The following is a 15575-nucleotide window of genomic DNA, read 5'->3' on the forward strand; positions in this document are numbered from 1 at the left end:
GCTTCACGGCAGAAATAGGCGGGGCGGTGGTACCTACCTGTGCGGACTCACAAGAGGTCCTACCACCAGTAATTACGCAAATTATAATTTTGCGGGTTTGATTTTTATTACACGATGTTATTCCTTCACCGTGGAAGTCATTCGTGAACAATTGTGAAGTACGTATTTCATTAGAAAAATTGGTATAATACCCGCCCGCGAGATTCGAACATCGGTGCATCGCTAGACCCGAATGCACCGGACGTCCTTTAGGCCACGACGACTTCAAACTTTTTTTTTATAAATTCTATTCATCACTACATAGTATAAAACAAAGTCGCTTTCTCTGTCCCTATATCGAGAGCGAGGGCGGGTCGCTAGTAAATGTATAAAATAGAGACTGTATGCAGCAGTCAGCTAAAATTTTATTAAGTGTATAAAAAAAACCTATCTATATGCTGGTAGTTCAAGGGGCTATTCCAGCTACGCGCGCACGGGCGTATACCTAGATCAGACGAACATCCGATAAATTCTCATTTCCGAGATTCTCTTTAGAAAAAAAAACCCAAACAGTTAAATCACGCGTCAAAAAAAAAAAACAGTTTCTGGCTCCGACAATCATTATCAGATATCGGATGCTACATTTCTGAATCTATTGTTTCATAGAGGAAGTAATATAATGTATCGATTAGGAAATGATGTTCCGAATGAATTTAGTACAATCGATTGGCATTTTTTTTATTCTTTTAGTTTACGCTACGATAATTATGAACAAACGTGTTTTTATCAACAAGACGTCTGTTCTGCTTAATTGGCTAGTGCTTTGTGATAACGATCTTTTATAAATAAGTAATTTTTTAAGCATAATAAAGACGAAGGAAGCGCGGAACAGCCTATTCATCGAAATTAAATTTCTTTTGGACCACGTTTTGTTTTTGTTGTAGTAAAAATAAAATCGGTGTGATCATAGTCTTAATCCTTCCTTACATTTTGAAAAGCGTCTCTCACACTCAATAAAATTTCGTGATGACGCACTTAGTTATTTTTATTATTATCATCGGATTTTACGAATTAATTATGTAATTAATTAACACTATTTTTAGTTAACTATAAAAATATCATGCTAACAAACATTCTCCATAGCTATGTAAATAAACTATAGATTATGTAAGATTATTGTTTATTATAAGGTTACTGGACGACCTTGTCGTGCATTCGAACAACTACGTATTCTTCCAAACTCACGTCATACAAGTTTATAATCGATGCACTCGGACTTCGTATAAAATGTATGAACTTTTTTTTTCCTACCTAAGCTGATAGCCTTGAGAGGCTATTTCAGCGTAACCTTAACTAGTAGGTGAGCTCACGGGGCTCAAACCTGATGACGTTGCTAACACGAACCCTAGCATGAGCCGTGCTTCGCAGAATCTACCACCGGATCGGAAACGCGACCCACTGAGAAGATCCGGCGAGAAACTCAGTGGGCTGTGTCTGAGGGTTAATTTACTCGTCGAGCCCTTCGTCGCAAGCGACGGGTTCGACGAGAACGATGACCGGTGCTTGAGGTACCTAAAAGCACCGTTAGTGGATCGGGAGGAACCGAAATTACGTGTTTGGGGCGACGTCGACTGCTTTACATTCTTTCCGCAGGATCGGGAATGATGTATGAACACAAAGAAGACGGTTAACACATTCGACAGACCTATATATTTTTTTAAATTGATTATTTACGTGAATTCATATGTTCAATCTGTCTTCCTGGTTTTGTTTTATTTAAAGGAATGATAAAATAAAACAGACATATTAGAAATTGTAACTATTTAAAAAAAGAAAAGTAGGAATTTAACTTTTAATAAAAACCTATTCATAATTTCATTATTGTTAAAATGAACTCCGTTATTAAAACGAACTTAAATAGTAAATGTTGCATTAAAATCCAATTAATATCGAAATGAGTAATGCAATTTGAAACTGATGAGTAGCCACGTATTATTCAATTAAATGAAAAAGAAAACATCGGAGCATGAATCCACGCAGATCAGCATTTTTTTCCCTACCTATGCTGATAGCATTAAGAGGCTATTTCAGCTTCTCCTTGACGTGTAGGTGAGCTCACGGAGCTCAAACCGGGAATGTTGCTAGCACTGGCCCTAACAAGAGTAGTGCTTCGCAGAATCTACAACCGGATCGGAAACGCGACCCACTGAGAAGATCCGGAGAGAAACTCAGTGGGCTGTATCTATGGGTTAATTTACTCGTCGAGCCCTTCATTGCAAGCGACGGGTTCTTGAGGTACCTAAAAGAACCGTTAATGGATCGGATGGATCCGTAATGATGTGTGATCAGCATGTTTGAATCTTATAACAACGGTTGTTTTAATCTTCATGTTTCGCGGCAGAAATGGGGATACAATTATGAGCTTTCAACACAAACATGACAGTTAAAGCAGTAGACGGGCGGACGAGCTAACGGCCCACCTAGTGTTAAGAGGTTACCGGAACTCATAGGCATTCCGGGGTATCCCGGAACACCAGCGGCACCGCCCGGGCGGCCTGGTAGGGCCGCCGTACCGCGGAGACTGACGTCGTTGGTCGTCGACTATCGCCTCGACGACCCGTCGGTCGGGCGTCCTCGGGGTGACGCCGCGTGTCTGGTTGTAGTGTTGACCGCGGGAACCCCCCTACTCTGAACGGGTTCTGACCCCGGACGGAGATCGGACGTCGGGTGTAAGAGTGTAGGGGAATCGTTTAGTGGGTGGGCCCTAAAATCCTTGGGCCCGCGATCTGCTCTCAACACCTGCAGATCGTTGAGTCTCACATACCCCGCGCGCCCCCTAGGCGCGGGGACCTCGTAGGGGGTTCGGCCACCGGCCCGAGAAAAAAAAAAAAAAAAAAAGAAATAGGCATCAACAACGTGAATACGGCGCGCCATCTTGGGATAAAAGTAGTTAGTAACAGTTTTAAAGTAAAACGGTTACTCCATCTTTCAAATCGACGTTACTGCTCTTATCCGCGCGGGCTTCCAAGACGCCCTACCACCACTACATGTACCATAATCCAGGTCAGGAACAGTGTGATTAGTGCGAGTTTTTTAATGTTCTCGATAGCGTAAAAGTTAACTCAAAATTGTATAGAGTTGGAAAGTTTGCTTTCGTTTGCCGCTAGGACACTGTTCCAATTGCAAAAAAAAATTGAGTTAACTTTTACGCTATCGAGAACGTTATAAAACTCACACTAAGCACACAGTATTTATATCGCAATCACAACGCGTGCGTCTTTAATATGTTTATTGAAAAGAAAAAAAACGTAATAGTAAATAGAAATTACATTACAAAAACGTTAACAAGGAAATATGAAAGTAATATAAAATTTTGCCTGGTTAATTGCTTTCAAAATATTAATATGAAGAGGCTGTATATCCATCAATAAATGTACCTGCTTAGATTCAGTACTCTGTTAAAACCATATTTTTAAATTTATTTTTCCCAGGTACCTACACCGGTTTTTGAGCCAGCCAATCAGTTTATTCGCATACGTATTTATTTTCAAATTGTGAAACAGCTGCTGTATAGCTAAGTATTAAATATTTTTTAATTTTTGAGTCCGCGCGGTAGGTACCGCCGCCCTGCCTATTTCTGCCGTGAAGCAGTAATGCGTTTCGGTTTGATGGGTAGGGCAGCCGTTGTAACTACACTGAGATCTTAGAACTTATATCTCAAGGTGGGTGACGCTTTTACGTTGCAGATGTCTATGGGCTCCAGTAACCACTTAACACCAGGTGGGCTGTGAGCTCGTCCACCAATCTAATCAATAAAAAAATGACACTTATTTATTAATTTGTGATCCTTGCATTCCGTAATGTGGGTTATAAAATAAAATTTGGTACATTGATATAAAACACATCGCTTACCGTAACTGTTTCTTGATGTTAATATTATTATAATTTATTTATATTATAATTTTAAATGTTCGGGTGCACTCACAAAGCATATCGCATGCATGCTCATCTACTAATGTAAACAGATAAAAAAAGATTTGAACAGCCTTGAATTCAGACGGAAATACATTATAAAATCATTTGAACATCTTCTAAATGATATCTAAGTATTTAAATGAAATACAAACTTGTATGGCCGTATATTCTTTTACATATTGTTGTTTCACATTTTATATGTTGCAGAATTTCGTTTCAAGATAATTCTATTATCTACCTACGTTATTATAAAGATGAAACCAAAGTTGAAGTCGTCGTGGCCTAACAGATAAGACGTCCGTCCGGTGCATTCGTGTTGAGCGATGCACCGGTGTTCGAATCTCAGGCGGGTACCAATTTTTCTAATGAAATACGTACTCAACAAAGGTTGACGATTGACTTCCACGGTGAAGGAATAACATCGTGTAATAAAAATGAAACCCGCAAATTTATAATTTGCGTAATTACTGGTTAGGACCTCTTGTGAGTCCGCGCGAATGGGTACCACCACACTGCCTATTTCTACCGTGAAGCAGTAATGCGTTTCGGTTTGAAGGGTGGGGCAGCCGTTGTAACTTTACTTGAGACCTTAGAACTTATATCTCAAGGTGGGTGGCGCATTTACGTTGTAGATGTCTATGGGCTTCAGGTGGGCTGTGAGCTCGTCCACCCATCTAAGCAATGAAAAAAAATCATAACCGAACCTTTGCTCGCCCAACTGTCCTGGTGAAACTGGACAGGCCTTCGGGGCACAAGTAATCCTTTTTTGATTAAAAAAAAAGGGTCTTGCATGGGTAAATACAAAAAGTGTGACGGTTCTTACACATTTCTGAGATTATTTAAACCTCGCTTTTCAAAATGTAAGGAAGGCTTAAGGCTATCATCACACCGATGTTATTTTTACTACAACAAAAACAAAACGTGGTCCAAAAAAATTTAATTTCGATGAATAGGCTGTTCCGCGCTTCCTTCGTCCTTATTATGCTTAAAAAAATACTTATTTATAAAAGATCGTTATCACAAAGCCTACATCACTCTCCTGAACTTTCTTTCTTCGTAACAAAATGAAAGAAGGACAAAGATAGAAACAAATACAGAGTTTTTTTTTCACATTTATGGAATTTGGTTCGTACCTTATCCGTACATGTGATCGAAATTCAATTTTATAATTTAATATTTTTTCCTACCTATGCTGATAGCCTTAAGAGGCTATTTCAGCTTCTCCTTGACGTGTAGGTGAGCTCACGGGGCTCAAACCGGAAGTGTTGCTAACACTGGCACTAGCAAGAGCAGTGCTTCGCAGAATCTACCACCGGATCGGAAACGCGACCTACTGAGAAGATTCGCCGAGAAACTCAGTGGGCTGTGTTTATGGGTTAATTTACTGGTCGAGCCTTTCATCGCAAGCGACGGGTTCGGCGAGGACGTTGACCGGTGCTTGAGATACCTGAAAGCGCCGTTAATGGATCGGGAGGATCCGTAATGACGTGTTTAGGGCGACAGAAAGAAATTCAACCGTGAAGTGACCATTTTTGTCTTCGGCCATGATTATATTAGATATTCATTCCACGTCATTTCATAACCAAATCATCTGGCTTTCCTAACAGATATACTGGCAAATCAAACTGCTGTGTCTGGAGCCGTGGGCGCTGATAATGGCGAGGGCAATCGCTGGGATACCCTGCTCGGCGTGCTACATAGTCCTGCCTATTTATTTAAAAGAAATAAGCGACATTGACTTGAGGGGAGCTCTGGGATCTCTCCTCATATTAAATAGGTAAGTGTTTTTAACAGAGCGAATTTTTTCAACGCGACTTTCAAAACGTTGATGCCACCGTTGATATTAAAGACGCTTCTTTTTTTTCTACCTACTCTAGTAACCTCGAGGGGTTATTTTAGATTCACCAAGCTAATAGGTGAGCTCACGGGGCTCAAACCGGGAGTGTTGCTAACACCGGCCCTAGCAAGAGCAGTGCTTCGCAGAATCTATCACCAGATCGGAAAGGCGACAACAAGGCTTACGCTGACATCTTGCTAGGGTTAGTTAGCAAATTCTCTCAGGTTGAGCCCGTGACCTCACCTACCCCTCAGCGCGTAGCTGTAATAGCCTCTTACTAACTAAATAGCTTCAAGAGCTTCTTAATGACTAAATATCAAGAGCTTCTATTATGGAAACGCTTTCTAGAAATATAGGTTACTTGGCAAGTTACGTGGGCGCCGATCTACTGGCTGTCAGCACGATGCTATGGCTCGGACTCATGGTGCCCGCTATCGTCTTCTTCATCTTCCTGATCATGCCGGAGACACCGGAGTTTCTCGTGAAGCAGGGGAAAGTAGATGTATGTACTAATTGTTATTATTTTTTTATAGTCATAAAAATTGAGGTTTTAAAAAAAAAACATTTGACGCCCAGTCTTTTAATATTAAAAAAAATATTTGAGATCGAAAGGCGGTGCCGGGAAAAAACTTAGTAAAATATTATCTATAAAATATAGATATATATAGTCTTTAATTCGATGCATTTAAAACAGCTGGTGATGGCATTTCAGGGATATTTCAATAGAAAATGTTGTCTATACTAATATTATAAAGAGGAAAGATTTGTCTGTTTGTTTGTTTCGAATAGGCTCCGAAACTAATGGACCGATTTGAAAAATTCTTTTTCCATTAGAAGCCGACATTGTCCCTGATGAACATAGGCTACTTTTTTTAATTTTTTTTTAATTATTTTTTTTGGTTTCATGTGTGTTTTAATGTTTCCGAAGCGAAGCGAGGGCGGGTCGCTAGTAATAGATAAAGATTAGGTTGAAGTTGTTCTGTCCACAGCGCGGCGTAATCAATACTATTATATTAGTAATAAACTATAATAGCTTATTACTGTACTAACGCCAGTCTTTATTTCCTCGAAATTTCAACACGCTTAAGTTTGAATCGGTCTATGAAGAAAACTTAAATGAGTCGAATGTTATGTTTAATAAAATCAAATTAGTTTACTTCATACTAACGCCATCTAGTGATTAAAATCTGTACCAGGATGGGAGTGTACCATAGAGTCCATAGATAATTAAAAAATATTAAAGTAGTCTACTCTCAACCGTCTATTATTGAAACCATAAAATAGTATTAACAGGACGAACATTGTGCATGCATCACACGATTAGAAGTGACAATCTCGGAAGTCGAATAACATTGTATGTTCCGATATTTAAATATTGTAGACAGATATGATAATTGGTTTAAATGGTATTTATTTCCGATAACGCTTTAGAAAATTAATTCCATAGAATCTTTAGTAAGACAATAAAGAATTAAACATAGTTCTAATTTTTGCTGATTTTAATAACGCTCTAATTTTAATAACCTATAATGGGTTAATTCCTTGGTGAGTTCACATTGTGGTGAGTCTCTGGGCTTTGGTGACCACTTAACTTCGATTGTACCGTATCTCGAAATCAAAATACACAACTAATACATCCTACCACCTACGAAAAGTGGGTTGGTTATCTTATCTTGAAATTAAGAGGTTAAGGAAACCAGTACTTGAGCTTTTGTGTCAATGCTAGTAAATTAATCTGAAAACGATGCTGCCTATTCTTTGGTGAATCCATTGATAGGAATCTACGACAGCCACAGAAGAGACAGATAGATTATATTCAAGTCCACACAAACTTTATTCACTTTTTTAAGTATACCGCGCGCCATCTACCTAAAGTAAAAGGTACTATCCCGGAAATTTCCAGAAGCATCCCCAGCAACTAAGCAGTCGATAGAAAAAACGACGCACATTTTTTTTTATTGTTTAGTTGAGTGGACGAGCTCACAGCCCACCTGGTGTTAAGTGGTAACTGGAGCCCATAGACATCTACAACGTAAATGCGCCACGCACCTTGAGAGACAAGTTCTGAGGTCTCAGTACAGTTACAACGGCTGCCCCACCCTTCAAACCGAAACGCATTACTGCTTCACGGCTGAAATAGGCAGGGAGGTGGTTTCTGGAAATGGTGGAATTTCTTTTTTGTTTTTCAATTTACAATTTTTTTTTTGTTTTTCATTCAGGAGGCCAAAACAGTGCTGGCGTGGCTCCGAGGTGTCTCCGTCGTAGACAGAGCGGTGGAACAAGACATAGACAACATTGTAAGCGTAGAGAAGCAGACGAAAATCGACGCCAAATCCGTTTGGGGAACGATTTGTAAGTTTATTTCGCGAAAACAGAGGCTATTAAAATCTCGATTGCTCATACTAATGAACAATTCTCTAACTCGATTCGAAGGAGTGATCTATCTTAGTCATTTTCGTGCTCAAATTACGAGCGTCATAAAAAATGAAGGTCTTTAATAAAATCGAGGCCCGTAATTGCACTGTTTTGTGCCTTACCGTATCTTATTTCCCACTGAGCTTTCACCGGATCTTTTTTTTTATTGCTTAGATGTCTCTTGCGAGTTCGCACGGGTAGGTACCACCGACCTGTCTATTTCTGCCGTAAATCAGTAATGCGTTTCGTTTTGAAGGGTGGGGCAGCCGTTGTAACTATACCGAGACCTCAGAACTTATATCTCAACGAGGGTGCATTTACGTTGTAGATGTATATGGGCTCCAGTAACCACTTAACACTAGGTGGGCTATGAGCTCGTCCACCCAACTATTCGTTGGCCCATTCGTTGTCATTATTTGCCTACATTTGTTCAGTGCTCGACATTAGCTACTCTTCTAGGGCCACTGAGCCCGTTTTCATCATAATACCTAAATTTCACCTAATACCTATCCAAATTATACCTATACCTAACCAAAAATTCACCTAATACCTAAATAAAAAAAATGAATTTTGAAAAAAAAAAAAATTTTTTTATTAATATTCCTCACGAATCCGTCGAACGATAAACGGTCCATTGCACCTTGAGATTTCTAAAAGTCGAGCCTATTGTAATTTTTTAAATAACAAAGTCATAAAACTAATTGATTACATGTTCAAAATTAATATTGTTTATTTCAACTTAATTTATTGAGTTCGCTTGCCGAATTCAATTCACAATAGATCACAAGGCGGCGGCGATACATCTATGCTATTATTTGACTGTCCGGTGACTTTGTATGGTCGTGTTATGAGAAACGCAACAGTCCATTGTACTTATACCAAGTGATACTTTACGAAATATCGAAGAAAATTATAAACGTGACGCCATGAAATCGTGATAAATGTCTGAAAATGAATATTGTTCTCTGTTTAAACACTAATTGTTTTTTTCTCGCTTCGAATGTAGTCTAAAGAAGTTTTTTTTTATAAACTTTGTACGAGGTTTACCTTTAGATTCCTAGTTGAGGACATATCAATTAATCTATACTATATGTGTGAGGCCGGGGTTGGAGGGAGAGAGTAACAATTTTCATTGCACTCTGTGGTTTATTCCTCGAAAAATTGTGTAACGAAAATTAAGTTTCAGAACATAGAACGTACTTGGTAGATACGAAAATAATTAAAGACAAATAAAAACAATTTGATAAAAGCACAAAATATATTATTACAGAAAACGCAGTTAAAGTCTTTTATTGTCTGGAGTATTTGTTATCATTATATTGTATGGAGAAACCGCATTATATAGACCATCGTCAGACATCATATGGGCGAATAGCTAGGCTGATCGAGCCCCACAGACACAGCCCAGTGAGTTTCTCACCGGATCTTCTCAGTGGGTCAGTGGGCTAGCTACCAAACTAATGACCGTTCCGGACATGTAAATATCAGCGATGGATTGAATTTTCTTTTTAATTTTTTTCAGTACATGACAGGCCGACGTTCAAAGCGTTCATAATAACGTTGGTCATCAAAATAACGCAACAGTTCGACGGGTACTTAATAGTGCTTATATACGCCGGTTTCGTATTCAAGAAGGCCTCAGATTTGGTAACGATACCGTTGACGCCGAACAAGCAGGTCATGATGATCGGAGTCTTGCAGCTCTTGGGCTCGATTTTGGCCACTTGCATCGTGGAGAAAACTGGGCGGAAGGTACGTTAGAATATCGTTTCGAAGTCCTCACGCAGGTTCAGATACACTATGTTGCTTAGATTTCAACTATGGTGGTTCTTACTGGTGGTAGGACCTCTTGTGAGTCCGCACGGGTAGATACCACCTTCCTGCCTATTTCAGCCGTGAAGCAGTAATGCGTTTCGGTTTGAAGGGCGGGGCAGCCGTTGTAACTGTACTGAGACCTTAGAACTTATATCTCAAGGTGCGTGGCGCATTTACGTTGTAGATATCTATGGGCTCCAGTAACCACTTAACACCAGGTGGGCTGTGAGCTCGTCCACTCATCTAAGCAATAAAAAAAAAGATACACTATGTTACTTAGATTTCAACAATGGAGGGTAGAAGTAAGGAGCATGATCTCAGTGTATTAAAAAGTGTACGTTGAGAAGGAGCAAATTAAGGTGGCGCCACAGTAGCAAGTGGAAAGATTTTAAAAACAATGCCATAAACTACCACACTTCAATTCAATCCAGCATACTTCACTCTGTTTAAAACTGCTATATACATATCGAGAAGTGAAAGGTTTTTTTTTATTGCTTAGATGAGTGGAAGAGCTCATAGCCTACCTGGTATTAAGTGATTACTGGAGCCCATAGATATCTGCAACGTGAATGCCCCATCCTTTAAGCCGAAACGCATTACTGCTTCACGGCAGAAATAGGCAGGGTGGTGGTACCTACCTGCGCGGACTCACAAGAGGTCCTACCACCAGTAAGGCTATTTGATTTAATCGACACTTCGCTTAATACGCTACATTTATCTTTGTAATTAAAGGTCCGTTTTATTTGTTGATAGCATCACCAATTCGTTGTTTTTAATCGAACTTCAACTATGTTTAGTCGAATAAAATAGCTGAAGAAGTTTTTTTGTCATGATATTTTTTCCAAATTTTAAATTTTAAATCTAAATGCTCTCCTGTAAAGTTGCAAAAAAAGTTCACTTAAACCAAATATATTTTCACCCCTCGATATTCTACACTTCCTACACGAGCGCTATTTCGGTATTTCTAGGTAAGACACCTTTTCAACTAATTCCCTATAAAAGTTGGTACACTGCTTTTTACTTCTACCCTCCATAATTCTACTGACATGTGAACAGTTAATAAAAAATAAAAAAATAAAAACATCCCCAGCTTCTGCTAGTTTCAACATCGTTCACTGTCGGCGTTGGGATGGTGGCCTTATTCGCTTGGTTCTATATGACTTCGTTGGGCTTCTGGCTGCCGGGCTGGGTCCCGGTGGTCGCCATGTGCGTGTGCATCTTCGCAGACGCGGCGGGATTCCAACCAATCTCATACATAATTATAACGGACCTGTTCACTTTTCAGGTAAGACATGAATACGAATCCTTTCCATTTAAAATTTGATCAATGAAACATGGCTAATGGCCTCTGATTTTGAGGTATAGATTTTAGTCTAAATAGATCTGCTCTATGTCTTCTCGTGGATGTTGTTAGGCGAGTAAGGCTTTCACCGGATAATAGATAGCAGTGCTTTCTGAATATTTAAATGTGAAAACACTTTCAATTGTTATTAGAGGACTTATTTCGGATGCTTCGGACGGAATAATGTATCTTAGTCTAAGCATCAAATACAACATTCCCACTTGTCACAAGAGTACTACGGTTACCAAACGGACATTCAATAGTTGTGGAACGTAACGCCCGTATGGGTATGTCACCACCATTTTGTCTATATCGACCGTAAATAGGTATAGTGACACGTGAAACTTGAAAAAGTACATTAAAACTTTGATCTCATTTCTCAAGGTGGATGGTGGCATTGATTATTGTACAGGAGATGAACTCCTTTACTCATCTAAGTTTTAAAATGCAAATAAAAATATATATATATTTATTCCAGTTACGAGGCACAGTGTCGTCGTTCACGAACATTTGCGCTAAAATAAGTAATTTCATACAAATGAAATGGTTCACCGATATCTGTAACCTCGTCGGCATCCACTGGACGTTCTTGTTCTTCGGTGTGGTATCGTTCGGTGCGTGCATATATACAATGGTGCGTTTCCCAGAAACAAGACAAAAGACTGTCGCCGAGATATACTCTAAGTTGTCGGGAAGCGATGAGGAGAAAGATGAAAACAAAACTGAGGTTATACCGTAGGGCGAGAGTGGAAATATCTATTAATTCTGTTAATTTTATATTGTCATGTTTTTGTTTGTAAAATATATTTTAGTTGAGAATCGAATTTGTTTCCGATTCTAGTAAGTCGAGGCATGTTCGCGACCGAACCCAGTGCCTCTAGATATAAAAAAAAAATGTGTTTCCTTTAAAAAAAAAATTGTACGGTACCTACTATCTAAATTTTGTAGGTAGGTACACACCTATGTACGTTTTTCGCTATTTTTGAATCTTTAATCAATTTCCATTGAATTTGTGAGTTTTCAGTGTGTTTCTCATCATCTGAATTATTATTATTTTGTGTAAACCTTTGAAATGTTGTTAAAATACTTGACCGAAAGATTGTGAATGTGGAGTAATGTATTTTTTTTAATTAGAATGGAATATTAGGTAGTATGTACTTTGAGTGAATAAAGAAAAGTAACGTATTTTTTGTATTCAATACTTAATTTAAATCGAGTCATAACGCTAACTTTATTTCTATGTAATTTTTAAGCAATCTAAATATAGATAATAATGGATCCTACCAAATTAATATATAAATGTAGCCGTATTCGTTTTTAGTACATAGTTAATATTCTGATCTCAAGTTAACACTTGTAGCAAGATATTGAGTTTTACATATCTAATTTCACCTTTACTAGGTATTTTGGTAATAACTTTGACAACAGATTCAATTACAACAATATGGTTTTGTTAAAAAGTTAAACTGAATAAACTGACTTCTGTGACCGATAAAAAGTAGAAAAGCGCGGCAAATTGAATTTAAAAACATCCTTATATTAAAGTGCTTACAAAAAAAAACCCTAAAGTAAATAGTTCCTATGATATTTTTTTTAAATAGATGAATGAAAATGAGAACAGGTTGTTAAGACAATGAATAAAATACCGAAATAAATATAGCTTGTAATTTAAGGAGTTAATTTTTTATTATCATATTTTTTTCATACTATTTTTCGATTAATACCTCAGTAATAAATTGCTTCGGTAATATAAATAAAAAATATTAGCAGAGCTGCATAAAACGCTAATTTCTACCAGTGTGCTTAGTGCGAGTTTTTTAACATTCTCGATAGCGTAAAAGTTAGCTCATATTTGAGTCGTCTATTATCAAAGGTGGCAATCTGTCCATTTGGACAAAAAAATGTTATTGATATGTCAATACAGATTGATTTGAATATAATCGTCTCCTTCAAAGAATACGGTTCAAAACCTGCATTAAATAAAGGTTAATACTTAACCTGTTATTTATCTAAGATGTCGATCAGAAGAGTTTTGTGACTGCCAATGGAATACAAAGTCAATAATTCGTTTTTCTGATTTACCAATAATTGTCCAAAAGTCACATTGCCGGCTTTGATAATAGTCGACTCATTTGTAAGGAATGGGATCGTTTGCCTACGTTTGCCGCTAGGGGCGCTGTTCCAACTGCATACAAAATTGGGTTAACTTTTACGCTATCGAGAGCGTTAAAAAACTCGCACTAAGCACACTGAAAACGTGCAGTCGAAAAGCTAACACCGATACGGTATGAAAAAAAAATTAGTGTAAAGTGCGAGCGAGAAACAAAAATAGCTTATCTTAACGCGAGAGTGAGAGATAAATAGACCACCATTTTGTGTCATTTGAAATTGAATTAACTCGAACAATGAAACTGTTTAGTTTTAGTCAGAAAATCAAAATTATTTGTGTGATAAAAATATCTCTATGTTTTATTTGGCTTTCAAGGATGTTAAACAAAGATGTTAATGTGTATTAAAATAACATTTAATTGCCTACTTGTCGAACTTAGTTTGGACGGAGAGCAATGTCATTTAAAAATATTAGTGCAGAAATCTTTTCCCACGGAATATTACAACAAGGTTTTTACTTTAAAATATGTTCTCATAACATTATCTAAGTATATTTTAAGAACAAAATCTATGAAAGCAAATTGTAGGTAGTACTTAAATAGTGTAGGTAATTTTTATGCGTTATTTTTAAACAAATTTATAAACGGACTTGGCAATAGGGATTAATAGTGACATTAGTGTTATTGAGTTTGAATTTTAGCTTGAAGTCCAAAATACATTACGAACGCGAACTTTAGAGGCTTAAGTAATTCTCAATTTAAGATCAAAACAATTATAAATACAATTGTTTTAAATATACAACATCTGGTGTTCAATTTTCAATAAATACAAATGTGTTCAATATTGGGCCAACAAAACACCAATAAAAATTATTGACGTTATATTAAAATTGTCCATATTACTTAGAACATAATACCTATAGGGAAATACAAATACGAAATTGGGTATTTAGTCGTAATATGTAAATATAATATTTAAAATGTGATAATAATTAATGTAGACGTAGACAATATGTTATCGATAGTCATAAAATAAACGATTAAGACGACTGCTTTGTTTATTTTCCAAGGAAGAATAAAAAGGTATATAATTTTACCCACTTTCGTTATTTTAGTCTAATAGAGACCAATATCTAGTCACATTTGTCCAAGATTTGATCAAAGACCATTGAACAAAAATGTGACTTACACAACTACCAACAAATGCGTTATCAACACCAGACCGCAGTCCAAAATATACCTACTGACGGAAATATGTTTGAACTAAACAATATTAATAATAAACATTTTTAACCTCTCATTATGAGAAAATATTTTACTATGATTATTGCACAAATATTGATATCCTATCTAAATGAATATCTTAAATTTCCATGTGAGATCTCAACCAATTGCCGAGCACCATGGAATTTTCGTATACCGGAAATCATTTCAGGTATTTAACTTATTTGAATATATTTGTATTGCGGTATACGCACCAGACCTGTAATAAAAAAAAATCTATTCGTCGTAATATTAATCTCATTTCCCTAAATAACTCGCTAATTCCCAGCTCCTAATAGCTGATTACTGAGTTGGGTGAATAGCAAAAACGCACGAATTTTCTATTAATAACTGTTGATGGGCTTACAACTATCGTTTACGGGGGGTTTCTGCAGAGTTTGAAGAACAAGATATCCGCAGTGCAAAGGCTCTGGCTGTAGCCAAACCCAAGATGAGTCGCAAACTCGCTTAAGCACCTTAAAAATATTGATACTTTTACTTCGAAAAAATGTCTTGCTATACGTTAATCCATAGGAGTATATTGTTTTTTTTTTCCTACCTAAGCTGATAGCCTTGAGAGGCGGAACCTTAACTAGTAGGTGAGCTCACGGGGCTCAAACCTGACGAAGTTGCTAACATGAACCCTAGCAAGAGCCGTGCTTCGCAGAATCTACCACTGGATCGGAAACGCGACCCACTGAGAAGATCCGGTGAGAAACTCAGTTGGCTGTGTATGTGGGTTAATTTACTCGCCGAGCCCTTCGTCGCAAGCGACGGGTTCGACGAGAACAATGATCGGTTTTTTAAATCTTTTCACTTGCTACTATGGCGCCATCTTCAT

General features: G+C 37.6%; 1 protein-coding gene across 2 annotated transcripts in view; it reads left to right on the forward strand.

Moving 5' to 3' along the window:
• LOC114250718 (facilitated trehalose transporter Tret1) overlaps positions 1-12925 on the forward strand; it is a 32701-nt gene extending 19776 nt beyond the window's left edge. The window contains exons 3-8 of one of the 2 annotated variants that reach the window (XM_089735670.1): positions 5562-5731; positions 6140-6293; positions 8011-8143; positions 9729-9958; positions 11112-11306; positions 11842-12258. In XM_089735670.1, the coding sequence (XP_089591796.1) occupies positions 5562-5731; positions 6140-6293; positions 8011-8143; positions 9729-9958; positions 11112-11306; positions 11842-12102 (1143 nt within the window). In that variant the 3' untranslated portion in view covers positions 12103-12258. Of the gene's footprint in view, positions 1-5561; positions 5732-6139; positions 6294-8010; positions 8144-9728; positions 9959-11111; positions 11307-11841 lie in introns of both variants that reach the window. The other variant, XM_028184706.2, reaches the window with a different exon arrangement.
• The last annotated feature ends 2650 nt before the right edge of the window (positions 12926-15575 follow it).

The sequence above is a fragment of the Bombyx mandarina genome, chromosome 20 (assembly GCF_030267445.1).
Source record: "Bombyx mandarina strain Sakado chromosome 20, ASM3026744v2".
In the NCBI taxonomy this organism is placed as follows: Eukaryota; Metazoa; Arthropoda; class Insecta; order Lepidoptera; family Bombycidae; genus Bombyx; species Bombyx mandarina.